The sequence below is a fragment of the Mauremys mutica genome, chromosome 3, assembly GCF_020497125.1.
Source record: "Mauremys mutica isolate MM-2020 ecotype Southern chromosome 3, ASM2049712v1, whole genome shotgun sequence".
NCBI lineage: Eukaryota > Metazoa > Chordata > Testudines > Geoemydidae > Mauremys > Mauremys mutica.
In genome coordinates, this window is record NC_059074.1 from 105,451,291 (window position 1) to 105,476,913 (window position 25,623).

At 41.9% G+C, this 25,623-nt stretch overlaps 2 protein-coding genes across 8 annotated transcripts in view; one reads left to right on the plus strand and one right to left on the minus strand.

Moving 5' to 3' along the window:
* The first annotated feature begins 1,113 nt into the window (after positions 1 to 1,113).
* On the plus strand, positions 1,114 to 25,501 carry HEBP2 (heme binding protein 2). Of its 3 annotated transcripts, none has more exons than XM_045010886.1 (5): positions 1,114 to 1,229; positions 1,573 to 1,645; positions 4,321 to 4,456; positions 8,820 to 9,000; positions 10,592 to 18,463. In XM_045010886.1, exons 2-5 carry the CDS (start codon positions 1,574 to 1,576, stop codon positions 10,788 to 10,790), a joined length of 588 nt encoding a protein of 195 aa, XP_044866821.1. In that variant the 5' UTR covers positions 1,114 to 1,229; position 1,573; the 3' UTR covers positions 10,791 to 18,463. The 3 variants fall into 3 exon arrangements, with proteins under 3 accessions (XP_044866821.1, XP_044866820.1, XP_044866822.1); XM_045010885.1 differs by having other exon boundaries at positions 1,229 to 1,365; XM_045010887.1 differs by lacking the exons at positions 1,114 to 1,229; positions 10,592 to 18,463 and adding an exon at positions 23,731 to 25,501 and having other exon boundaries at positions 1,405 to 1,645.
* NHSL1 (NHS like 1) overlaps positions 18,962 to 25,623 on the minus strand; it is a 242,955-nt gene continuing 236,293 nt past the window's right edge. For all 5 annotated transcript variants that reach the window (XM_045010882.1, XM_045010881.1, XM_045010880.1 and 2 more), the window contains one exon: positions 18,962 to 21,228. In XM_045010882.1, the coding sequence (XP_044866817.1) occupies positions 20,496 to 21,228 (733 nt within the window). In that variant the 3' untranslated portion in view covers positions 18,962 to 20,495. The remainder of the gene's footprint in view (positions 21,229 to 25,623) is intronic.

Below are 25,623 nucleotides of genomic sequence, written 5' to 3' on the forward strand. Positions count from 1 at the left end.
AACCCTACAGTTTCAGCATGTTACATCATTTTAGAAATGTTCTTCCTCGTCTCATTACCTTTAACCTTGCCTGAGAGAGGGATTCCCCCTTCCAAACCACCAGATATGAGTTAGCTAGCTCTTCCAAAGGAGAGATCAGGGACATGCACGATGTGGGCAAATTGTGCCCCCCCCCAATCAGCTCCCTCTCACACTCCGAACCCCTCGGCTCCACTCCAAAGCCCCCTCCTGCACCCCCAAGCCCCTCATCCCGAGCCCTACCCAAGAGCCCACACCCCTCTGATACCCCAACCCCCTGCCCCAGCCGCATGAGAGTGAGGGAGGGTGGGGGATTGGGGGAATGTAGTGGGTGGTGGGGCGGCGCTAGGGTGTTTGGTTTTGTGCAACTAGAAAGTTGGCAACCCTAGGCAGCACGCCCCTGGGAGAGATGTGTACAGATACAAATTGGTGCTCCTAAGTGATGTAGTATCTGCCCAGACCTCACTCATTTGGGATGAACATGAAGGGACCTGGAACGCCTAAATAGCCAACAATGTCTAATTCTTATTTGAAAGGCTGCCATAGAGGCCATTAAGGCCTTTTTACATTACAGTCAGAAGGGTGCCCAGCCTGGGGACTTGCTTTTGAGATCTCACCGGGTGTGATTTCCAATGACGGTCATGGCGCTAGAGAACCGCACACGCCCAGTCTCGCCGCAACAGGCGCAGCTCTGCAGAAGCGGCAGCCCGGCTGGGAAACGCTCCCGCTACTAATGCTCGGGGTAACCCCAACAGGTGGCCCGTTTCCGCGCACGGTAGCAAAGCCGCCGTTTAATCTCTCGCCCTGCTGCAGCGAGGGGGGATTGCGCTGTGCGAGTCAGGCTCCTTCACAGCCCCATCACCTCCCCGCCCCCGCCCCATTTCCTAACACGTGCACGGCCCCGCGGGGAGGGACACAGCGGGGCAGCACCGCCACCTCCCCGCCGTTTGGCCCGGCCCTTGGACCCACCCCCGGCTGATCCCCGTGCGGGCCGGAGCTTGCATAGCTCCGAGCCACCGCTCGCAAGGCGGCCTGGCCGGGGGGCGGGGGGGGCTGAAAGCTGCTGGAGCCCCCCGGGGAGCGTCTCCCGGGCGGCGCAGCGCGCAGGCAAGGGCCCTTCGGAGCTGGTCCCGGTGCACTGCACGGGTGGGCCGGCGGGCGACGTTCGCCGCCTTCCCGCAGCAGGGCGAGGGGCCGACCCGTGCCGTGCGGTGGGTGTGCCCAGCCTGCAGGGGTTATGAAACCTCGCCGCCTGGCCCGCCCCCAAGCAGCTGGCAGGCTGCGGCAGACGGGGGAGCCCGCTGGGGAAGGACAGGGGGCGCATTTGGGTGGAAGCTGCTGAGGCCGGTGAGGAAGAGAGATAGTCCTGGGCTGGCCCGGCCGGCCCCCGGGGTGGGGGGAGGAAGAGAGAAGAGATGCTGAGCCCAGCCCAGCCCTCCCGCCGCGGCTGGGTGGGTGCGGTGCACAGGGGGCTGAGTGCCCCCCTGCGGGTGGGGCTCCAGGGGAGGGGGCTAGAAAAGCCCTACTCAGTTCGCTCTGCTTTAATTTCCCCAGGATGCTGAAGCCCAACAAACAAGCTCTCGCCTCGGGGCTGGAGCTGCCTAAGTGGACAGCGGTACCAAGCCAGGTAAAATTCCTCTTAGCAAAAAGGAGAGGGGCCCCTGCTCTCTGCTAGAACACCCCACTGCGCACTCATTTATCTGCCTTCCTTTCTGGTCAAAAATGTCAGGCTTGGGTCTCCGCAAAATAGGGGGCATGGCAGGGAGCTTGAGTTAAAGCACTTTAGCCCTAGTGCTTCAGAGAGCAGGGGAAATAAGTTTGATTAAAAAAATAAAAATCAGACTGCAGGACTTCAAGGTGCTAGAACAGTTGACGTTCTGGGGGCTGTGTTATATAAAAGACGAGACAAGCAGAACATAATGGGCTAAATGACTCATCTTCAGCTTGGGATAATCATTGTGGAAAGTGGGGGGCAATGGGGGCGTGCAGAAGTCAACTTGGACAGGAATTTTAGTCATTTCCTGCTCACTAGAGAGGTACAAGATCTCACAGTGCCATAAGTAGGTTTTTGCAGTAGCTGTGACTTGCATAACAATTTTTTTATGCAATGCTATAGTTCTGGGGTATGTGTTTCCACCTGCAAGTGGAACCATGCAAGCTAATACTCTCCATGGTGTGAGGACTAGCTAGCTATTCCCCATGAATCAAAAAAAAGATACAGAAAACTAATCTAAGAGGTAACAATTTTGTATGTTTAAAATAAAATGCAAATGCAGAATTTAAGGTTGCTGTAGCCACATTAAGTACACAGGTTGATTTAGGGTTATAATCAAAATTGTGTAAACAGAGGTTTCCTAAACCTAAAAATCAGTAGATCTACTTTTATGGAATTCTTGTAAAGGCAAATAGTTGGTTTACACTTTTTGCTCTGGATTTGCAATCCCACTGTGACAACCTTTTGCTAACTAGAGTTGGAAAAGATGAAATTGTGGAGTTTTTATTTTGTGTTGCAGTTTGGTCAACAAAAATACATAGTATCTAAGTACTTGTGTTGCTTCCCATTATTGTAATGTCTGAAAGCTTGTCTAGAAGATGAACAGTTAGTGCACAGCAGACTGGCATGTAAATCTACCTTGCACTAGCATGCCATGCACTAAGTGTCCATGTGAACCCTCTTGCTGTGCATTAGAAGTTCCCTTGTGCACATTGATCTACTCATGTTTCATAGCAGTGTTGATCAAAGCATACTAGGGTGTTTTTGGTGTGCAGCAGCAGGGTCCACACAGTTTGCGCATAGCAAGCTAGTGCAAGGTAGTTTTACAGCCCAGCCTGCCATGCAAACTGTTCTTCTGTACAAGCTCGGAGAACCTAAAGTATTAATGAATTTATCTTCAATATCCCTGTAAGGTACAGCAGTACTAAACCTATTTTACAGATAAGAAAAACTAAGGGGCAGAGACATTAAGTGATTTGCCCAAAGTAATATGAGAAGTCAGTGAGCAGTATAGGAATTGAACCAAATCTCCCAGAGTTCCTGACATGAAGTAAATTAAGCTCTGGTCCTCCAAACACTTAAGAAAAGTCACACACTTGTATGAGTAGTCCCACTGAAAACAAGATGACTACTTCAATGAGAAAAGTTATGCATGTATTTGTGAGATCACAGCCTTAGATTGTTTAAGGTTTTCCACATTAATAATGTAAGGCAGAGACTGTCAAACTTTATGACTGTCACAGTGGACTGGCTGATTAATAGCAGAAAGCTTTGTCAAATAGGTTACTTTGGAATGCAAGTAATCATTGCAGTTGTGTCAGATCAGAGGTGGTCCAGGTATTTGTGAGGGGAAGTGAGCCATGAGAGGTACTATGGAAAGATCATAAAAAAAAATTTGAATTTCTGATCCAATATATTAATGGTATCTGGTAAGTGAATTCCGCCCCCCCCCCAAAAGTGAGTAACCTCATACTGTTCCTTTGACTTACTCACACGGCTCACTAGACTACATTACATGTTAGGCTGATTAAAAAAAAAGTGGTGGTGTTCCTTTAAATTAGAAGTTTCAGGTTGTGACTTTACAGTAATTTCTCTTCTTTGACTGAGTCAAAGCCCCACACAAACCACCAGGGGAATTTATTCTTTATTTTTCTTCACAAAGTGCTGTCAGACTAAAATAAAGGAAGATTAAATTGTTATGGTAATCCTGGGGTTTAGTTATAATAGTAAATAAGCTTTATTCCAGAGGGGGGCCATGGGGGTATTACATGGAGGATCACAAGCTGTCACCTCCACCCCAAATCCTGCTTTGCCTCCAGCATTTATAATGGTGTAAAATATTTTAAAAAGTGTTTTTAATTTATAAGCAGGGGAGGTCTCACACAGAGACTGCTATGTGAAAGGGGTCACCAGTACAAAAGTTTGAGAACCACTGCTTTATTCCCTTTGTGTTCTTGCACATTATAATGTGCAACTTGGATAAATCAACACAGAAAAATGTCCATATATTTCCTGACTTTTTAAAAAAATATATAAAAACTTCATGTTTTGATCTGCAACACTGTTCCAAGCTTTGAGCAATAATTGGTCTCTCTCTTCTTACTAGTACCCGATCATTTTCCCCAGCAATGTCAGGCTGGTTAATATTCCTCCCCCCTTTAAAAAAGTTAGATAAGGAAAGAAATACCAATGCTAAGCCTGTGGTGTAAAAATGAAGTTCTGTTTCTCTGAATTCCTAATCACTTATGCTCTGATGCCCATGTGAAGTGCTATTCTTGATAGTTTTGGGGTTTTTTGGTTGTTTATAGGCTTCAGATTATGAAGTCCGGCAGTATGAACCAGCTAAATGGGTTGCCACTCCTATTAAATCAATGGACTATGATTCAGCTATCAGCACTGGCTTCATGAAGCTCTTTAACTATATTCAGGGCAAGAATGAGAAAGGTAAGATGCTCTGGACTATACTTTTCAATAATTCAGCATTTCTGACCTTTTGAAAGCTGAGCCCTCTTTCAGGAAAAAGAGAGCCAGTCTCATCATTAAGGAACCCTACTATGTGATGGCAAAGGCTACACCTCTCTTAATCCATATATCTTCCACATCACCACTAGTCTTTTTTACTCCTTCCACACCTGACTTTGGGAATGCTAGTGATTATGGTATAGATCTTCTGTCTGCTTTGACCAGTGAAAGAGTTAGTGAACAATTAAAGTAGCACCTGTGATAGCAGCCATTGTTTCAGGCTCTGTGTAGACTCAGGGATTAGTCTCTATTAGTTAACTAAGAAACACTCTTTAGTATTGAAAGGGATAACTGAGTTTTGTTTTTTTTAAAGATTTTGGAGGACAGTTGGTCTTTCTGCACACCCATCTTGCAAACAGTCCCTCACTCCACCCAGGTGGATGCAGACTGTACACTTTAGGAAACACTTCTTTAACACAAAGTGTCTTCCTTAGTACCTAAATTGCAATAAGCAGCATTTAAATGGGCTTTATTAAAATCTCTCTTTATAGTGGGTATAGGAAAAATAAATACATTTAAATATGGTATCTGGAATAGATCAAATACTAATATAATAATAGGAGATATACTTGTCTCCTAGAACTGGAAGGGACCTTGAAAGGTCAGTGAGTCCAGCCCCGTCTTCACTAGCAGGACCAAGTACTAATTTTTGCCCCAGATCCCTAGGTGGCCCCCTCAAGGATTGAACTCACAACCCTGGGTTTAGCAGGCCAATGCTCAAAGCACTGAGCTACTCCCTCCTCCCCAGCCAGCCACCTAGCCAGCCACCTAGCCACCCATACTAAATATCCTTAATGCTACCAGGGGATCCTATCTCCATAAGCTTGGCTTCTGATTGATTGATGGCTGAGTATCTTTGTATTTTAAGCTACTGAAAAAGTAAATAAGTGACAGCATTTTAAACATGTTATGCCCTCTCATGGGGTTTGCTTACCCCTGAGCAGCTCCTTGTGGTCCTGTCTGGGGATTAGCTCTGCCCAGTCTGATACCCCTTTTGTTTGCTTGCCCTATGGTGTCTCTCAGTGGAAACAGGTTATGCCTTGGGGACTTGGCCATCTGGCCAGGTTACTGTAGTCTTCTCCTTCCAAGGAAACAAAGATGCACTTTCCCAATGGCCAGAAGGAGAACCCAGGCATATCCACTGCCCCTGGTTCAGGTCCAGGGACCCTCTGCCTAGCAGCCACGGTCCACTCATGCTCTGACCTTGTTGCTATTTCCCTGGGCTCTTTCCTAGTTTACTTTCCCAGCTTCTGCTCTCCCGGGGGGGCAGCGGTGCTCACTCCACAGCTTCTTTACTCCCCCTGCCCTGCAGTCTGGTGAGATTCTGCAGTCCAAGGCAGGATCCTAGGTTTAACTGTCTCCCTAAACAGCCTCTTTATCTCTTGCCAACACCCTTCTTTAGACAGTGACGGCAGAGCTCCTCCTTGTAGCTGTGTCTGACCATCAACTTCCCTTCTTTATAAGCCTAGCTCAGCTCCTCCCCCAACTGGGCTTCATCAGGCATTAGTCATCATCAGTCCCTGGCTTCCTTCCAGGTGCAGCCTAATAGAGTTAAGTGGCCTGTCTTACCTCTTCAGGCCTTGTGTGGAGGGTAGATACCCCATCACAGGCACTAACAATTGTAATTTTTTCCAAAATAAATTGTTGGCATTATTGGATAATTCTGAGTAAAAGTGTTACTAGTAAATCCCAATTACTTTCCCTCTAGTCTGTCTTGATCATATCATTTGTCCTTTTTGTTTAGCAAGCTGCTTAAAATGTGTTTTTAATTTATAAGGGGGGTTGCAGTCAGAAGGTTGTTGCGTAAAAGAGGTCATCAATACAAAAGTTTGAGAACCCCTGTCCTAAGGCATAAAAAGCCAACATAGTAGTGGGTCCTTTTATAAGTCAGGATAGCTGAGAGAAGATAAGCTTGGCTTTTATAAAACAAAAAACCCCACCCGTACACCCTGAATACTCCTAACAGCAGGGAAGAGAAGCATTCGGCACATTGCTTCTACATTTACCCTACCTTCTTCCCCACCCCCACTTCAAAAGCCCTTCCACATCCACTTATTATGCCATTCACAATACCCCCAGTGTTCCACTAGAAGAGGGGCCAAGGTGGAGGAAGGTAAGTGTTTTTCTTTAAGATATAAGGTGATAATCACAAGGTGTACTCACTGCTAGTAGCATCTCCTCCTGGTGACTACCTCTTGCCAGGTGCTGCCTTTGTCTCTGCCTGGTTTCTTTCATCCTGCAGCCCTTATCACTCCTGAAGCTGCAGCTTTCTGTGCATAGGTTGGTCCTCCAGCCAGGTCACTAAGGTCCTCCCCTTCTAGGCAATTTAAAGTCCTTCCAAGTGGTGACTTCAGTGGCTGGTAGGGGAACCCTGCCCTATCCTCTACATTGGGTTCAAGCCCAGGGACCCTATAACAAAAAACAAGGTCTGTACAGTCCTATCCCTAGCTGCTGTTTCCCCATGGCTTCTACCTACATATCTGGCTTCCCCCTCTTTCTGGGTTTACAGGCCCATGTACCCTCCTCCAAGGGAGTGATAGTAGACTACTGTCTTACAAGCCCCTTGCTGCTCACAGCTCTTGGGCTTTCTACAGGCCCCTCCTGTTCCTGCCCAGCTGAGCCCATTTCCAATGAGTGGCCTGCTCTCTGTCTCCTTCAGGTGCAGCCTGAGCAGTTAATTGGCCTGCCTAGCCACTTCAACCTCTCCAGCCCTGGGGGAGGGGAGGGGCACCCCATCACAGTGATATTTCTCAACACTCTTATACCCCCTGGAGAGAGAAACTCCCCACAACCAGGCCTTTATAACTGAAAACAAAATAGTTAAATGCCTCCTCTCTAGTAGGCTGGTTTCAGCAGATGCTGAAGTGTTCCAGCCCACTGCATATTGATACATCAAAGCTATGGGAGCTGCTCATGTGACTTTAGAACCTGGAAATTAGTTTGAAACCAGGGATGGGCTGAATGTTCCTCTTCCCCACTGTTATTTTGGGGGCATTCATCAGTGATTGACATGTAGTTTATTTTTGATACACAGTTACTAATTATTTTGCTCTGCAGCCCAGAACCTATACAAAGGTCATATATAGCTGGTGGTGCTCACTTTTAGGGCAGCTGCAGTTGATTTTTTATAAAACAGCCAGAGTGCACAGGAGGCTGAGGAGAAAGGTGCAGGAGCATTTCCTACCAAATGATGAGTTAATAAACTTTGAACCTAAAACTACTTGATTGTGGTCTGAAAAAAAAGGTAGACTTCATTGTGTTTTTGTACTGCATAATTTTTTGTTTAAATTTTGAGTTTTTAAAAAAAAAACTGTCTGCAAGATAACCTCTTGATAGCAAGTACTGAATAGTCCAAGACTATGGGTACGTATACACTGCAGCTGGGAGAGAACCTCCCAGCCTGGATAGAGAGGCTGACACTAGCATGATAAAAATAGCTGTGTGGACATTGTGGCTCTAGCCACCTGAGCTCAAGCCTAGGGGGACCCAAGCCTGCACCAGAGCCACAACGTCGACACAATTATTTTTAGTTTGGTAGCTCAAGTATTTGCCTTGGCTGGAGGTCTGCTTCCAGTTGCAGTGTAGACATACAGCAGCATGTATAGACATTGCACAACTCCCAGTCAGGTTTAAATAGCAGTGTAGATGGTGAGGCAGTGCTTAGGTGAGTATATACACACCAAAAGCCTTAGGCTACGTACCCTACATGGTTCTCTGCATACCCAAGCAGTGCCTCCCCTTATACACTGCTGTTTTTAGCAGTGTAGGTCCTGCTGCCTCGCCACTGCCAGAGCTTTTCCCTGCCCCCGAGAAAGGCTCCACCAGTGGGGAAAGGATCCGGCTGAGGGAGGCGGTGGAGAAAGGTGCAGGAGCCTTTCACTGCTGCCTCCCCTCTGCCAGAGCCTTTCACAGTGTGGATGCAGTCTACCTATCACTGTGGCAGTTAGCTGTATGTACCCTTCATGCCGCTGCAAGTATAGACAAGGCTTAAGAGGTTTGGTCTGTAGTAGTGGAATGTTAACAATCGAAACAAAGGGATCTGCTGCATATGAGCAGAAATTTGCCATTATGCATTTTCTTTAAAAATTGTTACAGGCAGACAAGATAATCCAAATACAACGCAACAATAGAAAAAACACATATGAATTAAAACTACCTTTTATTAAATATAAATCAAAGGCAAACTTTGATAAAGCCACCAATGTGCTCTCTCTTTCTTGACACACATCATTTGACCTGAGATTTGTGACAGAGCAGTGAACTGTTGCTTATTTGCCTCTGATAGGGATGAAGATAGAGATGACAGCTCCAGTAACATGCCATGTGGAACCTGGTGCAGGCCCATTCTGCGAGTCCACTATTACAGTCTCTTTTTATATACCATCTGATCATCAAGCTGATCCACCTAAGCCATCAGAGTCAGATATTTTCATTGAAAACAGACCAGAAATGATTGTATTTGTCAGGTATGTATTAACTAACTACAAGTCTGCAAGGTACAGATAATAAATCTGTGCGCACAAGACAGCTTATACATGATCAAAAATGTTTTAGTTCTCAGAAGAGGTAGTCCTGGCACTTTTTGTAAAAATACAGCAACTCAATGTGATATCCTTCAGCTAAACTGTGGCTGCCACCTTGTGGCAGTCAGCTGATGAATAACATGGTGCATGCACATGCTTTATTGAATGAGTAATTCACTTTATACTAGCAATGGGGTCCCCAAACTTTTCGTGGTCGTGTCCCCCCATAGCTTGTCCACCCCCACTCCCCGGGAGCTGGGGCTGGGAGTGGGGCACAGACAGGAGTAAGGGAGCCGAGGCTGGGGCTGCAGCTGGGGGTGGGTCTGAGGACGGGAGCCGGGCCAGGAATGGAGCTGCAGCTAGGGGCAAGGCTGGGGCTGGGAGCGGACCACAGCTGGGAGTGAGGCTCAGGCTGGGAGCAGAGCTGAGGCTGGGCCCAGGAGCAGAGCACCTGCTGGGCCACAGTAGGGTTTGTGGCCAGATGTGGAGCCGTAGCCGGGAGCTAGGGCTGCAAATGGGGTCAGGGCTGAAGCAGAGCTGGGAGGCGCTTCCTCCCCCACCCCTACATGGGGACTGGCCCAGGGCCGCCCCGCCCCCTGCACTCTGCCCCCCCGCCAATGTTCCTCCATGACATACCCCACAGTTTGGGGACCACTGTACTAGCCTGTAATTCAATCCAAATCTCTGTATCCTCATACCTTTTTCACATGAGCCCAGTAAGTATAATTAGTATACAGAAGTCACATGTCCTGAAAATATTTTGTTGAACATCCCTAGATGGAGATCATCTTGCATTCTTTTAAAAACTGTTATATTTTACTGTATATTAATGAAAACATCATGAAAGACATGGGATTGGAAAAAACCCTGTACTTTTAAAACAGTTAAGAATATATGTTCACGTATACAGCAAAATGTTAATTGATGAATTTCCCCACTGCCAAATCTAAACCAAAACAAGTTGTTCTAAAACAAAGTTAACTTTCAAGCATAAAGTAACTAACTTCATTTTCCATGTAAGCTTCAGGTAGTATTTTTCCATAGTTAAACTCCTGAAAATGAAAATTTAATGAGTGCTGGGGAAATTGTCCCATCCCTGTTCTTGACCATTAATCCGGGGTGTTCAAACCACATTCCTTGGAATTTTGCTTTTTACAGTGGCACTCTCAGGACATCAAGACAACACTCTTTACAAGTGCAAAACAAGGCATGTGGTCATACATTTTACTAGTTTTGCACCAAGAACAGCAGCTCTCATATAGGCCTGAAGATACCCCATTTTCCCATTGGTAAAGCCTGTTACTGTGAAATTATCTTAAAGGAAGTTGCAGAAGCTTCATCATTTGAAACAAACGTAACTGGACAAAGTACTAGAAAACAGGCTGTAGGGAACAGTCCCTGAAAGGGTTGAACTATATGGTTTCAAAAGATCACTGCTGGCCCATGCTGGATTTAGACAGGCAGTATAGCGAACAAGCTTAGATTTATCGGTGATAAGCTTTCTTCATGTTCTCGTGCTGTTTATTATTGACAGGTCTTTTGGAGGATATTCCAGTGCCACAAAGAACCAAGAAGAGCTACTGACACTAGCAGAAAGTTTGAAGCGGGATGGGAAAGTGTTTGATGAAAAGGTCTATTATACTGCTGGCTATGACAGCCCTTTTAAATTGCTTAATAGACACAATGAGGTGTGGCTTTTCAAGAGAAATGGAAACCCCAGCAATCAAGAATAGGAAACAAAATGCTTTCTTGAGAGACAGAAGTTCAGTTTATTCAGACACTTTTTTTTTGCCTAGGAATTGTAAGTAATTTTTTTTAAGACATCTAGACAGATTATAATCTATCAGATTTCAAATGTGCCTCTTCTAGAATGACACTATAATAATTTCCCCCATTCTGTCAATAGTATGAGACTGGTCACACTTTCAGTTAGAGTAGAAAGCCATGAAATTTTCCCTGTTTTCACTTCACACCATGTTCCCTATTTCCCTCCCCTTAAAATCCATCTAGCACACACCTAGAGAGGTTGCTACAGCATAACACAAGGAACTCTTCCTATGTATTCTGTGGCCACACTCTTTACTGCAGACCCTATCTCTCACCACAGAGCTGGGCTCCACAATAAGCTTTTATTTAAAAAAAAATAAATCTGTATCTGCAATGACTGTGTAGAAAACAAGAACTTAGTGTCTTTGCAACCAGCAGGAAAACAACAACTGAGGTTTGAATGGCCTCAGTCATCTCAGTGGGTTATTACCTCAAAGATGACACTTTAAATATCAATATTAACTATTTCAGTGCTAACAGAACTTTAGCACTATCATAGAATCATAGGACTGGAAGGGACCTTGAGAGGTCATCTAGTCCAGTCCCCTGCCCGCCAGGCAGGCCCAAGTGTTATCTAGTAGGCTGTTGACTGGAGCAGCGGAGTTTGAACTCTGACAGCATATAGTGTGCCAGCACTGGACTGACCGTTCGTTTTTATAAACCTTAATTTGTTGCTTATGATAGTTGCTGTATTGGCAGCAGCAAGGACAGGAAGTCATCTCGCCCCAGTGCAGGGCAAACTACTCTGTACTACCCTGCCAATGCCTGACTAATCCTACTGTCTATTTAATCCTGGACCTCTATGCCAAGTCTGCCAGCAAGGATGCCTGGTATTGAGAATTATTGTGTTGGCACCTGTGAATTGTGGATGTTTCTTCACTGCAAGTTCAGCCAAGACCACTTACGCATTTCTTGTTGGCCACTGAATAGCCATCATATGGTAACAGCTTTACACTTGCTAGAGTATAGGATAGTGATACAACATACCCACACCTTGATAGTAATAGTTTGCTTATTTTTAGCCTCAAAGCCTCCAATATTTGCCTTTTGAAATACATTGTTTGCTTTATGGTACTAGTCCAGGCACTTATATATAATATACATGTTAGTATATTCAAGTAATATCAATTGTTACCTTTGCTTTTTACACTAGGACTGATATATACTTTCATGCTGACTACTGATGCATTGACTTTAAAAGCTTTTATCCTTTGACTATATTATCAGTCCAAATTAGCAAAAGTACGCAAGGCAATTCACCATCCTTAAGTCAGCACATTGTTGCAGTCTCCTGTTTTAGGAGAGCTGGTTAGGACTGGCTTTAGAATCCATCAAAGGTGCTTCTAAACTGACATAAAAAGTAGCTGCATGCAACTAGAAGCTCCCGCTAACCCTAGAATCTTCATGCTCTCACATTTTAAAAAATGAATATCTGTTCCAGAAGTTAATTTCACTTAAAGTAAAATAACAGATATTTTTGTTTAAAACCATGCGTGTACAGGGTCCTTTCCAAGCAAATTAGATGCCTTAAATTCTGCCCTGAGGAGTTTACAATCTATATTAGACTGACAATGAAGAGACCATGGCAGAAAAAGGGATTGGGCAGGAAACAACAGAAAATAATAGCAAAGGATTGCTGCAGCTGCATTATTTTTTTTGCAGAGAGAAGATCAGATAAGCCTATTTTGTTTCACTTCTTGTTTGCTATACTTTTTTTTTCCAATTTAAATTTCTGAGTTTCCTGAGCTTTTTAGTGTTCCTAAAATTGTTATTGCCACAGACACTGTAATGACAGGCTTTTATTAAAAAATAATCTGAGGTATAAATTTTAGATCTAATTTATAGGTACATATTTTTAAACCTATATCTTTTGCTGGATTTATTTTCCTATCTTGGTTCTACAATAGTTAGGATTTCTGCTGTCTAATACAGTTCTAAAGTCTGGTTCAATAGGGTATTATATTAGAGAGGAAAGGAACTGTATGGTGGGATATTATCTATTCAGATTGGAATTTGCTGGTAAAGGCCCTGATCTCCCACTGAAATTAATGGAATTTTGCCATTGATTTCACTGGGGATTGGCCCCAAAAGGTTGTTTGAAAAAAAGTCATTGGAATGTTCATCAACAAAGTGCCTAAGTAATTTGTGAGAATGAAATGTACTTATTGCATAATGGAGTGCTAGAAAATTGTTTACTCGCCTTCAGAGCAATAAATTACCTGACACTTCGACCTTTACCATCATCTTTGATCAGCATATATTAATTCAGGTTCTTAACATAAAGGGTGTCTATGCTGAAATTTGATACCTGTGGCTTGCCCACGTCAACTGACTCAGCCTCATGGGGCTTTTGCTCTCCGAGCTGACTTGGGGCTGTTTAATTGTGATGTAAGGTGTTTGGGCTGCAGTCCAAGCTCGGGGACCCTCCCACCTCACAGGGTTGTAGGGCGCAGGCTGCAGTCCAAGCCCAAACATCTGCACTGCGATTAATCAGCCCCTTGCCTCAAGTCAGCTGGCACAGATCCCAGAGTGGCCACTATCATGTTCCACACCTGGTATCCTTTTTTAAGGTCCAGTATGATCTAGTGTTAATAGTGCTCTTAAAATGATGGAACCAAGAGATTTATCCTGTTTGTCTCAGAAGAATTTGCTGTATTGACTATGAAATAATACTGTTAATTTTGGATCAAAGTTAAGGTTGTATGATGATGAAACAAGCGCTTTGTAAACAAATAAGTTTTATAAGTATAATGTGGGCAGACTAAGACATAAAATGCTCCAACTAGTCAAGTCTTTTGTAAGTGCTTCAGTTATGTAAAAGGACTGAATAGTTAAGTACATTGCTACCCAGCAAACTTAATTGGGTTTTAGTTAAAGTTTTGTGTTGTGCTTTAATAATCTTATGTAATTAGATTGTTTTAAAATTTGTAAATAGATGGGATGGGGCACTAACTTACGTTAAAGTAGTAAGTGGCGGTCATGCAAAAGATGGCTCTGCAGAAGCTTGTATTAAATAAAGCATACCAGAGAAGACATGCATGTTCACTACACAGTTAGGGGATTCTGTCCATGCGTAACCTATCTTCACTCAAAACAGTGTTGAGGAGTACAATCACCACCACCAGGATATCCCTCATGTTGGTTCTGTGTGAGGTGCCATTGATGTCTGCTCAATCCATATTTTTTCAGGTGGAAAATCGGTGGAGCATGGAAGGATTAAGTTTTGCCCACTACTGTTGTCCTGATGACACCATAAATGGCTACTCCATATATTTTAGGGGTTTGGGAAGTGGTCCTCTATCTATAAATCCATGTGGGCTGGTGGTTAAAGGAATTTGGAAAACTTACAAGGGTAAAACGTTATCTAAACCGGAAAAGTTGCACCGGTTTAATAAATTGATTTTAAATCAGTCAAGCTAAACTGATTTAAGGGATGGTCAAACTGGTTTACGTGAATCTACATTAGAGGGTTTGCACTGGTTTAATTATTTATTTAGTCAAACTGGAATAGACAAGGCCTACAGTTGGGACTTGGCAGGAAATCTTGCCTCTTTCAAGGAAGGGAATTAGTTATATCTATTCATTAAGTTAGCATGACTGGCAGCTTGAAGGGACTCTCACCCACTAATTATAAAAAAATGGGCAGGTTGTGTCTGCCTTACAAGAGACAGACATATAAGCAGGCAGGGAAGAGGAGCTAAGTGACTTTCTTATTCATTTTATCATTAGAAAAATGTAAACAACCATCATATTTGCCTGCACTTCTCCTCCTTCAGAGATTAGTCTAAATTGTTTTGCCTCAAGCAAAAAAAAAGGTTGCTGCTAGTTAGTTTTGTCTTCACCTTACAGCTACGTGCAGGTTGCCATGGAACGCATTTTCCTAATAGTGTCAAACTCTTTCCTTCCTCTCCTCCTCTGTAGCAGTTTCCAAGTCTGAGGTCTCCCTTCTATCTGTTCCTAACCCCTCAATGTGTCCTTTCAATATGTTCCTACATCCAAAACTTCTTTTGATTCTCTCCTTTATTTCTAATAGCTCTCTCTCCACCCTCCCCTTCCTTTGTGCTCTGAAGCATGCTTTTGTTTCCCTCCCCTCCCTATCTTGGGGGAGGAAGGTGGAGAAAATTTGATTCTACCTTCCCTCTATCCATATACTGAGTGCAGTATCTAGTCAGGCTGCATCTACATCCCTCTTCAACTTTATCCTTGATCTCCTCTCCTCCCATCTAGCTTCTGCTCTTTCCTCTGCACTGAAACTGCCCTGCCCAAGGACACTAATGACCTTCTCCTAGGTAAATTCATGGGTTCTGTCTCCATCGTTCTTTCTGAACTATCTGATGCCTTTCACACTGTTTACCTTTCTTCCCTACTTTGTCCCCTCTTGGCTTCCCCAACTCTGTGCTCTGTGTCTTCCCACTTTCCTTTCTATTTGTCTCCCTTAAAATTCTATCATTGTCCACCTCTTTTCTCCCCATGATCTCAGCTGCTCTGAGTTTCAAGCCCCACTTTGATACATACAAGTCCCAAATCTTCTCTACCTGATTTTCCCCCTCCACACATCATCATTGAATATCAAATTGCCTATATAGCATTTCATTTCTCTGTCCCATCACAAATACACTCTTTCCAAAAGTGAACTTCCATCCTCACTCCTCTCCAACACCTCCTTTCCATGATTAACAACTCTGCTATCCTACCTGTGTCTCAAGTTCATAACCATGTCATCTTTGACTTCTCTCTCCTCCCTGACTCATCATATCTCATCTCACTACATCCTGTCATTTCTTCTCTTTTAATATCACCAGAATCTGCCCTTTCCTCTCTTCTAAAACTGATTCCCATGCCTTCACCAACTTTGGCCTTAACTACCTTTCTCCCTCTGGCCTCCTTGCTCTTCCCCCTGCAGTCCAGAAAAACCCTGCTGCTAAAAGAATTTTCCTTTGCCACTTCTCTGACTGCATCATTCCTATAATCCACGCATTGGCTTCCTGACTCTTACTGTATTAAATTCAAGCTTCTTGTCATCATCTTCAGGGTCATGCATTTACATCTTGCTCTCATTTCCCCCTCTTTTATTCTCTGTTTTCCCTCAATACTCTGTACTTCTTCACCTCTCCTGCCACTTTAGGCTCTGTGCCTTATCTCACGCGCTCCCTATGCTTGGAACAGTCTACACTCTTGTCTGTCAAACACAATCTCCCCGCCTTCAAATCCACATATTCCAGAAATCCTTCCCTAACTTCTCATAACCAATAACCTCCACCTCCTTCTGAATCTGAGCTACTGGCCCTTGATTAGTCTTCATCTTGTCTAGATGGTAAGCTTATTGGAGCAGAGGATCCATACTCTGTTTGAAAAGGATCGTGTCAGTTTTGTATATGACCTCCCTGACATTTTCTGCCCTGGGGCTGGAGTTCCCAGCCAGGCCCGCCCTCGCAGCTCCCAACCCCCAACCTGGTGGTGGGGGGGGACCCTGCAGCTGCCCAGACACGGCGGTCAGCAGGGACTCCCCACAGCTGTCTAGTTGCAGCCACGGCCAGCGGCTGGGAGACCTTGCAGCTGCCTGGGGCGAGAAAGTTGTAGCAATAGAGCTAGATCACCAAAATCCTCCTAACGTAGACAGAGCTTATACAGGCAAAAATGTACTTTTGCTGGTGTAGCTTCTACCAGTTTGGTTAGTGAAAGAAAATGCTAGCATAGATATGTAAAAGAACCCACATCCCTAATCAACATTACTATGTGGACAAAATTAGACTTGGCCTAAGAATATGCTGCCAAGGAGTAGTTGTGTATATATCAGAAAATTCAGTACAGATCACTGACTGAGGAGGTATAGTGATTGAAGACAGAGAACATCACCAGATTCCAGAGGCACTACTTGGAATAAAGATGTCTATAATCTGATTAGAACATATTTTACTATATAAGCCTTACACTGAATGAAATGTGTTCCTATAACAACCACCTGATTCATTGATTTCTGCCTTTTTTAGTTCCGAATTAAATACCTCCGAACAGTGGAATTGCGTATTTAATCTCTTTTGATAAATCATATTGTAATATGTTATTTTTGTTTGTCAAAATGCATTGCAAATATTTACTTTGTTGCATAGGTAACTGAAGAAAATCAAGTTTTTAAAACAGAAAATGCTAATATTTGCAACACAAAGGAATAAAAAGAGAATAGGAAAATCTGAAGGATAAACTTAGCATTGAAATGGTTCTTTCTACTCAAGTCTTAGCCACGGAAAGAAGAGAGATTACTGCAGTCACATACGTTTCAGTTTCAAAAGGTCACAACCAACTCACTCAAACACAACACAACCAAAACAAGCCTCTGCCTTTCCAAGCCATCCAATCTAATAATATATGAGAGCTATGGATTACTATTTGGGACATCAGAACTGCCATATCAGATTGGACCCATGGTCCATCTAGTCCAGTACCCTGTCTCTGACAGTGGCCAACACCAGAGGCTGAGAAGAAGGGGCAAGTAACCCAATGATGGGCAATTAGTGAATAAGCTCCCATGGAGAAGTGTTTCCCCCACCTGTATCACTTGATGGTTGACTAAACCATTTTTTAAAAAAATCCTCATACATTTAATTGGTTTGTCTCATTAGCCAGATGTTTTAATTCTACTAAGCTCTTGGCCTCAGATAACCTTTAGAACACATTGCCACAAGGTAATAATGTGTGGTATTAATGTAGCTCCTTTTAACAGTTTTAAATGCATTGCCTTTCATTTTCATCAAAGGTGTCCCTTGTGCATAGGGCACCCATTTTACCTTCTCTGTATCATTCATTATTTTGTGTACCTAGTAGCTTTCATTCATCATCTTTCTAAATAGAACAGTCCAAGTCCTTTCAATTTTTCTTAATATGGCAGGCTCTCCCCATGCCTCTAACATTTTTACTGTCCATTTGAGATAATATTCTATCATCACCGGTTTCTACACACACTACTGATCTGCCATTCCATCCTCTTCCTGCTGCTTACAGCCCTGGATTGTCACATTGTTTTATTCTATTCTTACAATACTCAGTATTTCTTATATAAATGCAAAATCCAACTCAACCTTAACTATGGAGCTGTTACTGAACACAGGGCTGGAAACCAGGAACTCCGAAGTTCTTATTGGTATACCAGATGTACCATTGAGTTGCTGGGTAGCTTGGGAACTTGTCTTAGAGCCTGATCCTGCAACCACAGACCTGAATAGACCACACTGAACTCAGTATCTACATATATTCACACACTTGAAGCATCAGGCCCATTAGTCTCCCATCTGCAAAATGGGACTAATTACCTCCCTCTCAAGATGGTGTTATGAGATTAGTTAACATTTGTGTAGCCTTTTGAAAATGTAAGTGCTACTTGTTACATGAAAATGTGGAGTTCTACATATAATATTTGATTGGCATAGGAAGAAAAACGATAACCATATGTGATTCCCCTTTATTACAACTTTCATTCAACATGTAGTACTTGTGCGTTTTTGGGTTTTTTTGCAATGCGTCTTTATAGCTTTAAATAGCTCAGATCAGTATTAACAATTATTTTAAATGTTGGTTACCTTAATTAATTTTCACTTGGTTCAAATGCATATATTTTTGCTATTTTCACCTGCTCAACATATCTGAAGCAGAGAAAGTTTGCTATACACAGTTCCATTGTTCCAGGGATTTAGACATACAGCACTGTAGAGCCCATATTATGAGCAAACTGGCTCCCACTGATTTAACCCCTCATCTGCTGCTTCAAGAACTTTAGTTTCCTGGGACCGGTAGCAAAGAAGAGAGGAGGAACAGTAACATCTGAGTAAATTATACAGTAAACAGTATGTGGTGGAGGTTGGAGATGAGTTAGGATTTCTTCAGGTCTATTCATTGCAATTGAGGTTGTCCCAAAAGATATGCAAAACGGGATGCAGAGATACACTTTAATGGCATCTAACAATTTTTGGTAAGTTTCGCTATATGAACGGGATGTTAGTAGTTAAGATGCATGGTTTTCTATACAAGAGCACAAAATGTTGGCTGCAACTTTTGACAGATGTTATCAATTCAGAAGACAAGATAGCAATTGGCAGCCTTGTTTTATTTAAGCAGAGTCACAGCATTGTCATCATCCCCCTCTTTTGAGGGGAAGAGTTAAGTGAAGGCCCTGGAAATTTACATTACTAACAAATAAGGGATTGAAGAAAGGGATTACAAGCATATTTTACTAAAATAAATAATCTACAAAGAGAGTGTTTCTTCTTAAAGCAGTCTAAAAATGTATAAATTCTAAAGTGGGAAGATCAAAAGGTATTTAACAACTTCCATTATTTACAATCAATATAAAAACTGCACAAACCATCAAATGATGCAAAAATCCTTTTCAAAATTAAAATCTTCCTTCCTACTATGAACCAAAAACTCCAGCCAATGTTTCAGTTTTAATTAACTGTTTTCTTTACAAATGAAAACCATTAAACACTTTTATTACCATCAGTAAAATATACAATAAAATAAAAAAAACCTTGCTAATTTTTCCCCCCTAAAAATAGAAATACTGCAGGCAAATCAAAAAGGAAAATAACTAACTTACTCTTTGGTAACCAAAAGTTAGCAAATATTTGACATTTCAAGTGATGAAAGTTATAAGAAGTCTTCCAATTTTGATAAATGGAAGAAAAACTTCTGGCAAAATATAACTCCCATGTTTAATTTAAATGGAAAGGCTCCACCACTGCTCTGTGGTGCAAACTCTCAAATTCATGTTTTGTGATTAATTTCATTTCAGACACCTGAAACTTTCCAAATCTGGCAGTGTATTGCTTATTCCTCTCCCATTTTCCTATTATTTGCTTACATTCTCTTTATATATATGCATCCTGTTATTTCAGTTCTCCTAAGGGATCACTCAATTTCCAATCAAGTAAGCAATTCACTTGGAAGTGAGAGAGTGTGTTTGTGTGACTGTCACTATGGCTGCACAGCAGCTAGTACTGTATTACAACTGTGCCCACTCTCTTGTGTTAGGTTTAAAAAGTGTATATTTTCCTCTGGAAAAATGTACCTACACCTATTCATAATCTATTTCATCTTTTTACATTAATATGACATGCTTAAAATAACAGGCGCACACACAAAAAAGAAGCTGTGCAGCGCTAGCCCTGCTACCTCCAACAGGCCATGCATCTCATCCACTTCCCAAGCCTCAGAAATATAATGCCTTTAAAGCAACTGCCCCTTTGTACCACAGAAGCTTCCCATCTTCTTTTCAGGCTTTACATCTAAATTTTGCTCCCACAATCAAAAAGTATAAAAAAATTCACACCCCAAAGAATCTGAGGAAACTCCCTCGGACAGGACTTTTAAGGCTTATGAAAAAGTTCAACTGTTACTTTCTTTAAAGTTGCAGACCACCTACTCAAAGCAAGCCCTACCCTACTCAACCCAACCATGCAGAGCAATCAGTGCTCCAGCATTCAATGCACATATGAAGTTTATGTAATAAACGCTCAGCAAAATAAACTGTTCTGGACTGGGCTTTCTCCTGGGATCTGTGCTTACTCATTCTATATACCATCTGAAAGACCAATACCAAATGCCTTTGTTCTCACTTCTTAACTTTTTTCGTCTGAAGGGCTTAGACACTTCTTTGAAGCATTTGGTTTTACCAATTGAGTCATTACGTCTAGGCGGGTTGGAGCCTTGGTCTCACTGTAACCGGCCTCCTCAGCATATGGAAAATCATTCATGTCCATGTCATCGCTGTCAAACACATTGAGCTGGCTCTCTTGCTGCTCTTTTAATGTCCTACGGATCCTGCTCTCTGCTGGTTCAACCGCTTCCCCGTCTCCCTCGCTAATAACAGTCATGGGGCTGCTCTGGATACGGTTCCGGACGTTGTACTTGCTGCTGGCAGCAGAGGGTGGTGTTCGTGACCTGCCATACCTAGTGCTGGAAAAGGACATACTCCTTGGCATCAGGCCTTCACTCTTGGCCCATTCTTCCTGGGCCCTTTTGTTCTTGCTGGGGGAACAGCTCACAGGGCTGTCGGGAAACTCAAGGGAGGAGTCTGACTTTGTTCGGTGGAACCTCGGATCTGTATTCTTCAGCATCTCTGCTGCTGACATGCGGGAACTGGTGTCTGAGCGGCTCCCCTTCTTCAGCAGCAGGGCTTTGAAGTTATCGTTGCTGGTGCTGCTCTTGCGAATGCTTCTCTGAATTGATCCTGCGTGCTTGAGGGAAGCTAGATTTGGGGAAGCACCAGTGGGTGTTACTGGGGGCGAAGGAGAATGGTTGCGGGTACGGTCATCTTCAGAATCTTTGCGGCCAAGAACTTTCCTTTTGGATCTGAGATTTTAAATATAAAAATAAAATATTTCCCCCCCAAATAAATGAGGAAGTCAATTCAACAAACGAATAAGCAGGACAGCAAGTTACCGTTAAACAGAGAGGGGAACAACCTAGGAAGTATAAATAATGACACCACCAAACCTGTGCATATATTAAAACAGATCTTTGAGGCATAATGGAGTCAGAGACAAATCCACTATTCTTATTCCTCAGAATAGGAATAGTGAATCTATTGTATTTGACGGTGGTGAAACCAATTTGAACTTATTTTCCAAACAAGATTTTCTAAAGCTAATACTTGACTAAATCTAGATATAGGCTGCATTCTTTTTGTCCACAAATATTGGGATTTGATCACAAAAAATTAGGGCTGTCGATTAATCGCACTTAACTCATGTGATTAACTCAAAAAAATTAATCACAATTAAAAACATTAATCACAATTAATTGCATTGTTAAACAATAGAATACCAATTGAAATTTATTAAATATTGTTGGATGTTTTTCTACATTTTCAAATATATTGATTTCTATTACAACACATAATACAAAGTGTACAGTGCTCACTTTATATGATTATGTTTGAACAAACATTTGCATTGTAAAAATGATAAACAAAAGAAACAGTAATTTTCAATTCACCTCATATAAGTACCGTAATGCAATCTCTTTATCGGGAAAGTGCAACTTACAAATGTAGGGGTTTTTTTGTTACATAACTCCACTCCACCTGTAGGCTCTAAAGTTTTACATTGTTTTATTTTTGAATGCAGATTCTTTTGTACATTATTCTACGTAAATTCAACTTTCATGATAAAGAGATTGCACTACAGTACTTGTATTAGGTGAATTGAAAAATACTATTTCTTTTGTTTTTTACAGTGCAAATATTTGTAACCAAAAATAAATACAAAGTGAGCGCTGTACACTTTGTATTCTGTGTTGTAACTGAAATCAATATATTTGAAAATGTAGAAAACGTTCCAAAATATTTAAATAAATGTTATTCTATTATTGTTTAACAGCACGATTAATCGCAATTCATTTTTTTATTTGCTTGACACCCCTATAAAAATAGATCTGTCTAGTCTGTCTGGCATATTCTTTAGAAACTCATGCTGTTTATTGCTCATGGTTCCTCTAGGAGAGCTTATGGATGTAGTTTTGCGCATTTTATTTTGGAAATGTACATGGTCATGCATGTCAACAACACTAAAGATAGGTTTGAATAAAAAGAACTAGATGTTATGGTTTTAGATAAAATGATTTTAAAAATAAGAATTTAAATGGTTAAAATCAGGCCTTCAAGATAAATGGCAGATATTCACAATGCTGTTGGTGCTCTGTGACTTCCATCTGTTTGATTACAGAGCCAAGAGCAGACCAATTTGCTAACTTACAACATGAAATGTATCTTTGCAGCCAGAGGAGCGACGTGATTTTAAATTTAAAAATGAAAACTATAGAAAACACAGCAAAAATCAGAAGAGCCTAAGTGTGCGGGAACTGGATTTTTATTGCCCCTGTCTTTACGTCATTATGTAGGTTATATGCTTGGCACCTGTGGACTAAGAAATGATGCATATAAAAAGTGTATTAATGCTAAATTATAATATATATAATATCACCAAAGGATTTAAAATGACTCTCAGCACTAATTGCAAATGCAAGATTTACACAACAAATTACATATTATTTACGAAAAGAGTTGTACAATACAGACAATTCCCCTTATTAAAACCATAAATGGTACAACTCCATGTACACCTAAGGACGTTTTGATGTAATGTTTCATCCCCATTTCTGCCAGAGGCTGAGCTTTCTCCATGGCAAGCTCAGATGCATTTTGCATTATGGCCTACCAACAGAAAACGAGGTACCAAAATACAGTACATTGGCTAAGCTGGAGGCAGCAAGAGGATGTAGCCACATGATATCGGGAGTAATCTCAGGACCCTTTGTGTTGGTGGAGTTCAGGTGCATCCCACCTATTACACACCTATAGTCAACTTATTGTGTCATTGGTGTAATTTTCAAATGCTGATGCTTACATCTTTCTAGCTGAGAGAAAAGTGCAGTGCTGGCACCTATCCATTGTGAGAGAGAACAGGCGATGTTAAGGAGTATAAGGGGGGAAAATATTGCAACAGTGTTGTCCAAGACCAGGAACATCCTATCTAAGTCAATCTCTGTGTCAGGGCCTACGCAGCAAGGGAGAATAATGCTTGAATTTTAGTATACACATTTATATGTTATACGGGGTAGCTTAATGACCCCTATATATAAGTTGCCTAACACTTTCCACTTATCAAGGATTATTGTGATCTTGTCTTTAAGAAGCTCTTACAGCTCCATCGTTTGTGGCCTGCCTTGGCTATTTTGCAGGAAGAATCCTCAGGGTCTAGAGAGATGGCTTCCCCTTCCCCCCCAATGAAATTCCATTCAGATTTGGCTGAAATATAAATGGTTAAAAGTGGTCATTTCCCTTCTCTTTCTTAGGTTCCCTGGAGAAGTTGTGGCAGGTTGCCACAAACACTCAACACTCCGAGTCCAGGCTCTCATGCAGCTGCCAAAGGAACACAATTGCAATTTCCTAGGCTGAAGCATACTCAGTGAACACAGTGAGTCGGAGGGGCACGCTCAGTGTGGTTGGCCTGGAGCTCTGAGGGTGTGCAGTATCCTCAGTGGAGACGGAACATTTGCTGCCAGCCCGGAACATGCACAAACCAAGATTTTCAGAGGTTTATTATTCAGCCAGATTTCACAGGGAGAGCAAAAGGCACATCTCTAACCTAGGCTGAATTCCTTTCCCAATTTCAAGTCCCTGCTCCAAAGCATGGAGACATAGGACCTTCTCAATGTCTCGTTGCTGGGGAGGGAGGGGAAGGAGGGAGGCTAGGGTTAGGAGAGAAAGAAGAGAGTATTTTAACATGGCCAGAACAATCTTATTTTTTCCTAGGATTGTGCTCAAACTGAACCATTTTTTGCTGAAACTTTCTTAAAAATTCAGCCTGAAGCAGACACCTAACATGGAAAATTTCAGCCCTAGTAGTTGAAGTTTAACAAAATTATAAGGAACTGAAAACTGGGGTCTTTTAAAGGGAAGTCCCAGGTAATATTAACTATAGCCATCATTAACAGCTCTATTTTATTTTTATATTTTGTGTATAATGTGTATGTGTGTGTATAGATAATGTTTTCACCCTTCAGCCATAAGGCACACATTAATTCCATGTATGTATTCCATGCAGAGCGAACCTTTGTGTGCATATAATGTAAAATATTGCCCTCAATAAACCAATATTTCCTTTGTACAATAATTCTTTCAGCTTCAGACATTATATCACAATTTTCTTTTTGAAGGGATATCAAAAAGTTATGGAAAGCCAACATTGTGATATAATGTCTAAAATGGAGAGGATTATTTCACAAATGAAATCATATATGCGTACTGAGTGTCCTGATTCCTAGTCATGTGCATTAGCCACAAGTCTTCCTCTTTTCTAATATTTGTGATGGAAAAGCCACACAAACCGTGTACACAAACTGAGTAATTACATTCCTAGTGAGTGCAAGTAACCAATTACAATGACCCTTTGGAAATTTGGCCCATATGTGTTATGAAGAAAACTACATGGCCATAAGATGGCACCACTACCACACACATTCCAAGTGCAAGTTCTTCAACTGTTCCAATTGTAGATAATTTTTTTCTGCATACCTGCTGGGTTAAATGGTGTACCTGCTTCTCACTGAAGTGTTATTTTTTTTAAATCTAAAGAAAGCTAAATGAAAAATCAGGTACCTATTGAGTTGGGAGGTTTTTAAACAGGGGAATCTGTATTGCACTCTTCATTGCTAAACCAGTTTGACACAAAAATACCCCACTTCAGACTGGATTATGGCAAACTATAATCCAGCACTTGTCATATGTTTTCCCATATGACTGACATATTATGTTACTTGCCAGTTTAAGCCACGCTTGCCATGAAGCATTAGCGTTGAGCCTCTGTCCCAAACTGCACCATATAACCAGCGAAGGAGAGTAAAAGGGATGAAGGGGAAAGGGAATGAAAACAAAAAGATACACAGAGAAAGCAAAAGTAAAGTTAATCAGGCAGATTAAGAATAATACAATATACACAAGGTGTAACATGACATTTTCAGGGGTCAGGAGATTTGTAAGGTTATCAAAACTGGTTTAACTGTGAGCAATGTTTAATGTGGAATTAGTTAAATATTATTATAAAGCAATAAAACGCACGTTCCTGTGTTTATTACTGATTTCCAACTACAGTTATTTACTAGAAAATAAAGAGGGTTTTGCAGTAAAAACAAAAATGATCAAAATTAGGTTTCTTTGGAGGAGACTATTAACTGAATTGTGAGAGA